The sequence below is a fragment of the Montipora capricornis genome, chromosome 12, assembly GCF_036669925.1.
Source record: "Montipora capricornis isolate CH-2021 chromosome 12, ASM3666992v2, whole genome shotgun sequence".
NCBI lineage: Eukaryota > Metazoa > Cnidaria > Anthozoa > Scleractinia > Acroporidae > Montipora > Montipora capricornis.
The window spans coordinates 4,973,642-4,986,141 of NC_090894.1; the positions used below are offsets into that span (position 1 = coordinate 4,973,642).

The 12,500-nt window shown below is 39.4% G+C and overlaps 1 protein-coding gene across 2 annotated transcripts in view; it reads left to right on the forward strand.

Annotated features, from left to right (window-relative positions):
- The window catches only part of LOC138027170 (tolloid-like protein 2), a 29,151-nt gene that overhangs the window by 8,926 nt on the left and 7,725 nt on the right, over positions 1–12,500 (forward strand). For both annotated transcript variants that reach the window (XM_068874703.1, XM_068874702.1), the window contains 2 exons: positions 6,007–6,378; positions 9,791–10,162. In XM_068874703.1, the coding sequence (XP_068730804.1) occupies positions 6,285–6,378; positions 9,791–10,162 (466 nt within the window). In that variant the 5' untranslated portion in view covers positions 6,007–6,284. The remainder of the gene's footprint in view (positions 1–6,006; positions 6,379–9,790; positions 10,163–12,500) is intronic.

The following is a 12,500-nucleotide window of genomic DNA, read 5'->3' on the forward strand; positions in this document are numbered from 1 at the left end:
AATAATTTTGTGCACGGGTGAACATTTCCTCAAAGTTTGCGCGCGAGCAAAGCTATCAATTAATACGCATGCGTGTTACAAATATTTTCAAATCAAAATGGCGAAATCGACACTGCTAGTCGCCATGTTGACTTGAAAATATTTGTAACACGAGCACCCTAGAGCTGGTAGCTCTAGTGTGAGGCGGGCTTAAAAAGACACAACGTAAAATAATTATTATATTACAATAAGAAAGATACGAAAAGCAGTAAAAAAGACATAAATAAGGCACTTACCCAACAAAATTACCAAGACTTCCAAAAATTTAATAGTTCTTAATTTTCCTTTTAAAAGTTCTGATGTTTTCTTCTCTTAGCTCACTTTTCAACGAGTTCCATATATTCGCTACCTTGTGCGTAAAAGATATTTTACCCAATTAAGACTGAACTTGGGCAGACGTGTATCTACACTCTTTAAGAGTAAATAAATCACGGGTATATCGAAGGCCGCCACGGTACAATGACTTGTAAAGTATTACAAGTGACTGACAGATTCCTTTGTGCATAGTTAATCGCGGGACTGGTTATAAAACATTAAAACCTTCAAAAGCGAGAACAATGTTGTCGCAATCTATGTTGAATTGATCGTGACCCTGCACAATCTTTTGTTTTGGTCTCGCACGGGTTCCCAAATTAGTCGCGCATAATTTAATCAAAAGATTTGATGATTGGTTATCATATCGAACAAAGGTGTGTTTTTGTGCAGGGTCAAGGCTAAAAATACGGACAAAAACATCAAACGAAGGAGCTTGTCGAGTTTCATAACCGTCTCCATACATTAACTATGTTCTGTGCTACAACGCTTTCATATTAACTTTTCTCAGCAGCTCATGATCATCATACCTTGTTGATTTGCATATCTGAAAAGCGACTTTAAAATACAAAAATTAGCATCTTCAAGTCTTTTCACTTGGGTTTTGCCAACACCTGATAAAAGAGGCTACGGTATTCAAAAGACGGCAACACAAAAGCCTTATTCAAAAACTCATAAATAATTCATGAGCCTAACAGCCTATCAAAACATCGATAAAACGTCACGTGTATGAGCTTGCACTCATCGTTAGTATTCTTTATATAAAGAATACTAATAAGGCATAGCTTGTTTTTCTTGTACGCTAATATTCACATCTCACAATTTGAACCATTATTTTGAGTCCAGAGGGACACGCTCTTTGTGGAATGTTTTTGAAGCCGTTCAAAAAAAACTCGCAGCGCGTGTTTTATTGGATCTAAAAACACTCGGCTACGCCCCGTGTTTTTAAACCCTGATAAAACACTGCTGCTCGTTTTTTAAACATTACTTAAAGACTCGCCTACATCACTTCGGTTGAATGGTACAAAGCGACTGATTAATACGTCGAAAGGATGATGAGTTAGAATATGCTCTTACCGTCATTTAATTATATAAGGTCATACTCATAAAAACATGAGCCTATAGAGGTTTTGCACGGCAGTCATATTGCATGGCAGGAACAATGAAAAATGTTTTGCATAAGAAAAAGAACATTTGTTCCCATAGGAAAAAGAATCTATTGTTCCCGCCATGCAACATGGCTGCCGTGCAAAAAACCTCTATAGGCAGTGCTTGGATCTTATCATTGTTGAATTTCAGAAAATTAAGATCAAACTTGCCAGAGGAAGATAGCAACTTCAGAAAGTCAGTAACATATATTTTTTGTCTGTAGGTCACTCTCTCATTACGTCATCGTCTAAAGTCCGTAACCTCGGAATCTGGTTTGATTTTAAAATGAGCGTGTTATGTCATATCAATAAGATCTGTTCATCTGCCTTTTATTATCTTTACAATATTCGTATAATTAGGAAGTCACTTTTGTCGTTCAGCTGCCGAATCTTTAGTTAATATATGCATTCACATCAAGTAGATTAGACTACTGTAATAGCTTATTGTATGGTCTTCCGCATTCTTCCATCAAGCGAGTACGGAATGCTACAGCCAGGTTGGTCACTGGATCACCTAGATTTTGCCATACCAATTCTTTGCTTTACGATGTTCATTGGCTTCCTGTCAGCTATCGTGTCAAGTTTAAGATTCTTCTCCTGAAGTTTAAGTGTTTTGTACGGTCAAGCCCCAAGTTACTTGAGTGAGATGATCACTATTAGAAGGCAATCTAGTTACCCCTTAAGATTTAATTAGTCTGTATTACTTATACCACCTGGTATTAAGTCTCGTCCTACACTTGCTGATCGTGCATTCCAATCAGCTGCACCCAGTCTTTTGAGTGCACTTCCACCTGCTATTCTAAATATAAAGACATTGGACTCATTTAAAGTTCCTCTAAAAACTCACTCTTTAAAATTGTCTTTCAGTCGCCTTATCGTTGTTTTTTTTTGGTTTGTACTAAGTTCAAATTTAATGATGATGTTATTTGTCTTTAATGTTTTAAGGATACGATTTATGTTATTTTATTTATCTTGTAACATTGTGAAGCGCAACTGGATATATTCGTTTAGCAGTTTGCGCTATACAAATGTAATTTTTATCTATATTATTAACAGTTCCAAGCTCATTATAAGACGGTGCAAACTAGCAAGGGAACATCAGATAGATATCCTATTACGCCGTCTGCGTACGATCTCAAACTCGTATTAGGGATGGAGAATTTCAGTTTATTAATGAAGATTTTAAACAGTAACGATCCCGAAAGGGACCCATAAGGAACACCAACGTTAATAATATGGTATGGTATGGTAGGGGTTTTGAATTTTATTAACCTAAAGTTGGCAAGTAATTATAGACAGTAAAATATTTCGAAACGTTTGGCCGGATACGCTAGCTGCATTGTTAAAGTAGTTGCTAACAAGAATGGCAAGCAACCATCTCAGCAGGCCAATTTCAATAGTCATTAAATATTCATTATGTCACCTGTTAAGGTACAGAAAAGTAACAATGCATCATCTGGCGTTGTGGGTATGGTTAGTTGCTTTTCGTGCATTATTGGCGACGCGAAATCGAAAAACTCTTCTGAGCAATCGTGTTCTGGAATTCTGATGCTACATTTGAAATTATTCCAGTGATACTGATATCATCAAGGTTCTTGCTCCGTTCATCTCGGGAACATGGTAAAGCAAATCAGGTCGTCCACTAGAAAAGTCTTCATTTATTGACGGCCTCATTTTGTGCAAATAGACCATATTCGTATTCTCAGTATTGGACTGGAACTAGCTTGCAATGGAGGCTAATGCGGGAAATCTTTTCAAATGCAAATACTTTTTAATGTATTTCCCCGCATTAGCCTCGATTGCAAGCTAGTTCCAGTCCAATACTGGGAATACGAATATGGTCTATTCCACTGGATGGCAAACCTGTGAAGCTCTCCACATATAGTGTTCATAAAACCAAATCTAAGACATTCCACTTCTATAACATTGTCTTGTGAGTAAATGTCATAGTCTCTGAGATCCATACATCCTCTTCTAAGCATTATCCACCGCGCCTGTATGCGCTCGTTGGATGGCGATTTTCCAAACAAAAAACTCAGTTCTTGAATCATAATTTTTGGAATTCCTCAAAGCTGTCTTGCGCAGTCTAGGTAGTATTGACCAATCACAAAAGTATCATTATTCGTGGGGCCAACCTCTAACCACATTATACGCCTGCTGTAACCGTCATTCCGCAGTTGATGCTCCTCAAACCACGAATCCTTACCAGCCTGTCCAAGGGCAAGCCCACCACGCTCAACAAGCTCCCAGGGTTTGAGTTTCCTTTTTCTTTTAGAGCAGGTTTGTTTGTTTGGTTCGCTACTCGTTCAGTGCTTTACTATTCCGTTTTCTTGCCATTCGTGTTCAATAGCCTCACAAACCGCTTGAGGTTCTGAGCGGTTTCTTCTCCTGCTAAGCCCTCTTTGTTTCAGCATTCCTCTCAGTTGTCGTAGACTCAAAACGCAGCCATGGAAAGATGTCAACATTAGCAATATCTCCTTGTAAGCAAAGCTAAAATGAAAATAGCTTTCAACCAAGTCTGCTTGTTCACTGTTTCCATTATACAAGGTTGGTGTATAGCTGGGTAAGACTGCAACACAACTACACAATAACTCAAAGAAAACTAAAAGCAAGAACAAATTGAATTGACGTCTCCATCTGTCCACCATATTGAGCACTAGTCAAAATGAAACTGCGATTACTCAGCGGTGAGGAAAATAACTCATATTCCTGCCGAAATCCTGCCAAAAATGTCATGCCAAGAAAAGTCGTGCCAAAAAGTTAGCTTTGCGCTAAAAAATGAAACTCGTGCCGAAAAGCAATAGTCGTGCTGAAAGTTGAACTCGTGCCAAAAGTTCATTTACTTACATTATCGACTTACAGGTCATACACTAACATTATTACCTGAACAATGCAAAACAAATAAAATAAAAAATAGAATATTATATAATATTTGTGGCAAGAGTGTGTTTCATTCCTTATCGTATTTGGAGAGAGGATTCAAGAGATAGCAGAAATAAAAGAATTTCATTTGCCATAATGCTTTGAGAGAACATCATTTTTTTTTTTAGCGATGTACAGCTCTAATTTATAGGTAGCGGTTAATTTAGTCTTAAAAACATCCAATAATGACTAATTACCGTTAGATCTTTATCAATATCAAACTTACCAAAAAAGACGTTCAAAAAAGTAATATCCTTTACCTCACATTACTATAAATCGCAATCCAAGACAAGACCTCTGTAGACTCGCCGAAACTCTATATCCTTCATGTCGACCTCAAGTTCCTCTCCAAGAAAGGTGTTAGAACTTTGAACGAGTCTTCCTGTTCGCCTTCTTCTCGAATTCCATAGAAGCGTAAATTTTCACGCCTAGAATAAACTTCGGCATATATTATTTATCATCTGGAGTCTTGTACCTCGCTTTACATAACTTGTCGAAATTCACCTTTTCTTCTTCTTTGGCAGTCTTAAGTTCGTTAACTTGTTCGTTTAGCTCCGTCAAGCCATCTTCCAACTCCTTCACCTTCGCTCCTGTTTCAGACAGCTTCGCTTCAGGTTGACTCGAGTATCCAACTTATCAAATTTCTTCTCTAAAGATGAAGGCAGTCTCTCCAGTTGTTTGTTCATTTCAACTAAACTCGCGAGAATGCAGTCAATTTTTGAACCTAAGTTTTCCGTCATTCCAAAATTTCGACAGACGACGAATCCAGGGGTGCTTACCATTTAGCCAAAAAGTCCGGAAATTCGGTTTGAGGGCAAATGGAAAGGCAATTTTCCGGAAAATCGTTTCGGAAATTGTGGACAACCTCCACAGGTAGTCATATTTTTTCCGTTCGGAACGGAATTCGCGAAATGCTCTTGCCATTTGCGAGAATCCTTCCGTTTCCAGGCCCTTTCTCACAAGATCGAGTAAAATAAGCGCCATTCTCATCCGGTTGGTCATTAAATTCGGAAAATCGCTTACCTTTATGCAATGATCATTCCATCCGGATTATTTGGCTAAATGGAGAGCACCTCAGAACTGCAGAATTTTCAGACAACAAAGATTCTTTGACCTTTTTCTCGTCCGGAGATCGTAGTTCGCCATCTGTTACGCTTGACGAGCTTAACTTTCCCTTACGCCCTTTTCTTTTACCAGACATAATTCATTTGGCCAGTATTAAGTTGTTCAAAATATAGGAGAGAGCGGAGAAGCTTTCAGCACGACTACTCCCTCCGCATGCCTCGATCCAGTCCCAAAATTTTGCGGTCGCACTAAGGAAATCGAAGTCGTGTCAAGGTTATCCACAATTCGTTTCAAATCGAAATAGAATCGTGAAACAAAAGATGGAAAGAGAAATGCAATGGCACTTAAATGGGCTCCGTGTTCTCAGTATTTGTGTGTTGATTCTTTTCTATTCATTTGTTAAGTGACTCTCTCCGCCATTGTCGGAGGAAAAGAGAGAGAGAGAGCCTGAGAACGAAGTTGTTGCAAGGGCACTTGTTCCTGGTTATGCAGTGACTGTTTTCCTCAACTTGTCTTTCAGATTGTTTTCGACCACCTACTGGGGTCACCCTCGAGAGTTCATTTACCACGACCAAAAGGATAGGACCACTCTACTACGGGCCGTCCGGGGTGACCTGCTTATGGAAGATTAGGAAACCACCTTCACTCTCCGTTGATTACGCCATCAGACTTACCTTTGATTCAATCAAGATAGTATCCTCTCCCGATTGCATAGAAGAATATATCGAGATCCGTGATGGGGACGTTTTCGACAATAGCACCCTGATTGGAAAATTTTGCGGAACCAGACTCCCACCAATGGTGGTATCGCCGCACACCTTTTTATTTGTTAAGCTAAACGTTTCTTTTTCGTGGCTGCCATTCTTTGCCTCGTATAGAGCAATTATACCAGGTAGGTGGTAAGGAAAATCTGGAATTATCTGTGACGTCTTATAACATTATATTTGGCTATATTACATGATCTAACTAGTCTAATTTATGCAGCGCGAAGTTTACAGTTTGGTTGTTGCGTAGGAGGGCTTTGTTTCTGTGGCGGCAAGAAGACACAAGTTCATTACATTTGTTTAGTGTTGATATTTCGGGTCGGCAGATGATTAGGAATTTTTCTTTGAGGCAGAGGCTAGATCATGTAAATTATATTGTATATAAGCGATGGTAAAGTTTATTCTCATTAAATCCCCTGATGAGTGGGCGACCACGAAACAGGCTTGTAGAGATGAACTTGTAGTTTATTTGCTTTCTTCCACAATATATACTTCGCTCTATTTCTATGTATTGAGCACTGTTCTACGAAAATCAAGTCACACTTTATATGCATTATACCAAATAGGAAAACCAAGTTTTAGTATGGTGTGAAGATGAAGACCGCTCATATATGTACCATTATAGTAGAGTGAAAAAATAGTAAGACACGAGGCAAAGATCAGTTGTCGCACTACTCCGAGTTCAGTTTCACGCCGGTTGGCGATCTTCAGGCAACTGACAGGTCATTTTTTTTTATACAACTTAACTATTAGAGTGTAATGTAAAGTGCTAACGTTTCTACCCCATATGAACCATGCGAGCGTCAGCCTACTAATGGAAAAGGGCCCACACAAGGAAAGAGAAAAAACCACGACCTTTGGGTTAGTTCACCGTTGCTCTACCGACTGAGTTACAAGGTCAGACGGAGCAGGCGTGGGAACTGAAGATGTTAAAGTATTGCAATGAATATGTACAAGTACAAGGAAGGATTACGTTTTTGAAAAAGGTTGGCCGTGTAGCACTTATATTTGAACAGACTTAACTGATTATACTGTAATGTGAAGTGCTAAGTTTAGGTTGTGGGTTTCAATTCCCACCCTGTCAGAGTTTTTCTCTGTCCTTGTGTGGGCTCATTTCCATTAGTAGGGCTAACGCTCACATGGTTCATATGGGGTAGAAACGTAGCACTTGACATTACACTCTGATCATTACGTCTGTTCAAATATGAGTGATACACGGCCAACGTTTGCGAAAACGTAATCGTTCCAAATTATATAGGCTCATATAAAACAAAAGGTGACATCGAAAATAATGGTGTTATATTACATGGCGACATTTACCAACATTTCAGAGCGTCCATTAAGAATGTTCTTTGAACGGTCTTTAATAATCATAAGCTTTTCCTTTAGGCACATACTGCAGTTTCGTTTTCAATTTCTGCCGGCTGGTATTTGATTGACGATGGCCCATCTGATCGAAAATTGTCGGTTTTCCTTTTTTAGCTTCCAAACGTGTTTGGATAACTCCGTTTCGTGTTTGTACTTTTCGTTCCGTAGGGAATTTAAATGTTTTCTGTATATATCCCATTGCGCCGTCTGCGTACAATCTCAAACTCATATTAGGGATGAAGAATGTCACGTTATTAATAAGGATTTTAAACAGTAAGGATCCCGAAAGGGACCCATAAGGAACACCAACGTTAATAATATAGTACGGTATGGTAGGGGTTTTGAATTTTATTAACCTAAAGTTGGCAAGTAATTATAGACAGTAAAATATTTCAAAACGTTTGGCCGCCGTATACGCTAGCTGCATTGTTAAAGTGGTTGCTAACAAGAAGGGCAAGCAACCATCTCAGCAGGCCAATTTTAATAGTCATTAGATATTCATTATGTCACCTGTTAAAGGTAAAGAAAAGTGACAATGCATCATCTGGCGTTGCGGGTATGGTTAGCTGGTTTTCGTGCATTATTTTCTATGCGAAATCGAAAAATTCTTCTGAGCAACCGTGTTCTGGAATTCTGATGCTACATTTGAAATTAGTCCAGTGATACTGATATCATTAATGTTCTTGCTCCGTTCAGCCCGGGGACATGGTAAATCAAATGAGGTCGTCCACTAGGAAAGTCTTCATTTTTTGACGCCCTTATTTTGTGCAAAGTCCACTGGATGAAAAACATGTGAAGCTCTCCACGTATAGTGTTCATAAAACAAAACATAAGACATTCCACTTCTATACCATTGTCTTGTGAGTAAATGCCATAGTCTCTTGGAATTCCTCCAAGCTGTCTTACGCAGTCTAGGTAGTATTGACCAATCACAAAAGTATCATTATTCGCGGGGCCAACTTCTAACCACATTATACGCCTGCTGTAACCGTCAATAGCTCCATGAATACAGAAGCCAAATGGCTTTAGTTTGTCATAGCCATCTATGTGCCATATGATTTGGCCCCGCTGTTTTATACTGTCGTCTTTGTAATCGATGTCTTGACCGTGTTTCAACTCCGTCAGGGTCCAACACTACTTCTCTTACAGTCTCCCTGTCGGTTGATATACCGTGAACGTGTAACAGTTTCTAAGTCATTTGGCTATACCCCATCGTTCTTCCGCTGCCTCTTAATTCGTGTTCAATAGCCTTGCAAACCGCTTGAGGTTCTGAGCGGTTTCTTCTCCTGCCAAGCCCTCTTTGTTTCAGCATTCCTCTCATTTGTCGTAGACTCAAAACGCAGCAATGGAAAGATGTCAACGGTAGCAATATCTCCTTGTAACCAAAGCCGAAATGAAAATAGCTTTCAACCAAGTCTGCTTGCACACTGTTGCCGTTATAGAAGGCTGGTGTATAGGTCGTTAAGTGTGCAGCACAACTACACAATAACTCAAAGAAAATTAAAAGCAAGAACAAATTAAATTGACTGCTCCACCTGTCCACCATATTGAGCACTAGTTAAAATGGAACTGCGATTGCTCAGTGGTGAGGAAAAAAAAAAACTCATGTTCCTGCCAAAAATGTCATGCCAAGAAAAGTCCTTCCAAAAAGTTAGCCTCGCGCTAAAACATGAAACTCGTGCCGAAAAGCAATAGTCGTTCTGAAAGTTGAACTGGCGCCAAAAGTTTGAAGTCGCTCTAAGGAATTCGAAGTCGTGTCAAAGTTATCCACAATTCGTTTTAAATCAAAATAGTATCGTTAAACAAAAGATGGAAAGAGAAATGCAATGTCACTTAATGGGCTCCGTGTTCTCAGTATTTGTACTTTGATTCTTTTCTATTCATTCGTTAAGTGATTTCATAATATTCGAGTATCTCAATAATTGTCATTATGTAATTGTTTTCATTTTTAATCGAACTGAGTATCGTTATAAATAAAGCACTGATTATATATACGATACACGATTTCCAACTTTGAAGAGTGAACGTTTTAATCCATAATCGTTCCCAGGCTCTCTCTCTTCTCCGCCATTGTCGGAGGAAAAGAGAGAGAGAAAGAGCCCGAGAACGAGGTTGTTGCAAGGGCACGTGTTCCTGGTTATGCAGTGACTGTTTCCTCAACTTGTTTTTCAGGTTGTTTTCGGCCACCTACTGGTATCACTCTCGAGAGTTCAAATGACACGAGGAAATCGATAATACCACCCTCCTACGGGACGCCCCTGAAGACCTGCTTATGGAAGTTCAGGAAACCACCTTCATTCTCCGTTGATTACGCAGTCAGACTTACCTTTGATTCATTCCGTCCAGTATCCTCTTCCGATTGCAGAGAAGAATATATCGAGATCCGCGATGGGGACGTTTTCGACAATAGCACCCTGATTGGAAAATTTTGTGGTACCAGACGCCCACCAATGGTGGTGTCGAGCCACAACTATGTTTTTGTTAAACTATCCGTTTCCATTTCGTGGATGCCATTCCGTGCCTGGTTCAGAGCAATTATAACTGGTAGGTAATAAGGAAAATCTAGAATTAACTGTGACGTTTTATAACATTAAATTTTGCTGTAAATGAAAATATATATACTAGCAAAAGATTACCATTTGTGGTTACGTATCACCCGGGCCTGCCTGATATAGGGGGAATATTAAGAGAGTTACATCCCCTTTTACACATTTCCAATAGGTGTAATCAGGCTATTCAAGATTTGCCCATGATGGCGTTTCGTGATATAGTTCGCACTAAATTATGACCTCTTGGTCGGGAAATTGAGGGTACCCGAATAACTCATAAATGTGCTAGTAGCCGATGTGATGTTTGTAATTATCTTATGGTAGGGGATAGGTTCTCTAGCCATGCTCCTGGTACTAGCTATACTATAAATCTCAGTTTGGATTGTAATTCTAGGAATGTTCTTTCCTTAATTAGTTGCAAGGTTTGTGGTTTTCAGTATGTCGGCTCCACCACTACTAAGTTTAGGTTAAGGTTCAACAAGCACAAGAGCCGTTTACGAGCCCACTCTAGGATGTCTGCTGTTAATAAGGAGAGCGATGACCTTATTTATAAGCATTTTTATAGTCATGGGCATCATGGACTTCAAGATGTTAGCATACAACTCATAGATAAAGTTAACGCAAAAGACGATCTGCTTGCTAAGGAAGGGCAATGGGCATATCGGCTCCGATCCTTGAAACCGGATGGGCTTAATGAGAGTGACTTCTTTTTTTACCCAGAATAGAGGGGAACGTAGCCGAAAGTAAAATTCTGTTTCTAATACATAAATTACCTATTATATACTTCACTGGCTAATTTGTCCGCTATTTTCCCTTTGTTTTACACTTATTTCCCTTTTATTTTAAGCGTCAATCAGATACTCTCCGTTCGCATGCTATCCTTGGCACGCGCGCGTCCCTCTGGTTACTAGTCGGGTGTGCTAACAACTGCGGGACGCTGGTTCGATTCCCACTTTACTTTACTGGGTAATTTGTCTGCTATTTTCCCTTATTTTTACACTTATTTCCCTTTTATTTTTAGCGTAACTCATATACTCTCCGTTCGCATGCTATCCTTTGGCACGCGCGTGTGTTGTCCTTTGGCACGTGCGGATGTTACTTATGATTGAATTGTTACGGTTATTTACGGTTGAAGTCGTAGCGCGCACTTTCGTATTTCAGTGGTGTACAAGAAAATTTGTATAACGGTTTTTGTTCATTCACCCAGAAGAAGACAGAATAACTGTGGTAAACCAAACGATGAGCTCCCAGAAGAAGGATTCAAGAAGGATACAGTGCTTCAATGTGAATTTGTAGATAAGTGTAAAGCGATGAACATGAAACAAACTTCTAACTACTTCGGCTTTAATATGGACGTTTCGGCCTTCGGCCTTCTTCGCGCGCGTGCGAAAGGATAGCATGCGAACGGAGAGTATATGACTGACGCTTAAAATAAAAGGGAAATAAGTGTAAAAATAAGGGAAAATAGCAGACAAATTACCCAGTAAAGTAAAGTGGGAATCGAACCAGCCACCCGCAGTCGTAAGCACACCCGACTAGTAACCAGAGGGACGCACGCGTGCCAAAGGATAGCAAGCGAACGGAGAGTATATGACTGACGGTTAAAATAAAAGGGAAATAAGTGTAAAAAGAAGGGAAAATAGCGGACAAATTACCCAGTGAAGTATATAATAGGTAATTTATGTATTAGAAACATAATTTTACTTTCGGCTACGTTCTCCTCTATTCTGGGTAAAAAAAGAAGTCACTCTTATTAAGCCCATCCGGTTTCAAGGATCGGAGCCGATATGCCCATTGCCCTTCCTCAGCAAGCAGATCGTCTTTTGCGTTAACTTTATCTATAAGTTATATGCTAACAACTTGAAGTCCATGATGCCCATGACTATAAAAATGCTTGTAGATAAGATCATCGCTCTCCTTATTAACAGCAGACATTCTAGAATGGGCTCTTAAACGGCTCTTGTGGTTCTTGAACCTCAACCTAAACTTAGTGGTGGTGGAGCCAACATACTGGAAACCACAAACCTTGCAACTAATTAAGTAAACAATATTCCTAGAATTACAATCCAAGCTGCGATTTATAGTATAGCTAGTACAAGTAGCATGGCTAGAGAACCTATCACCTACAATAAGATAATTACAAACATCACATCGGCTACTAGCACATTTATGAGTTCCTCGGGTACCCTAAATTTCCCGATCTAGAGGTCGTAATATAGTCGGTCGAAATATATAGGTGTCTTTTATAAACGTGTCTTGTCTTTATCTGTGTTTTATATATTGCTTCATGAAGAAAACATCTAAACGTATTGAATGCTTGTGAAAGACTTTGT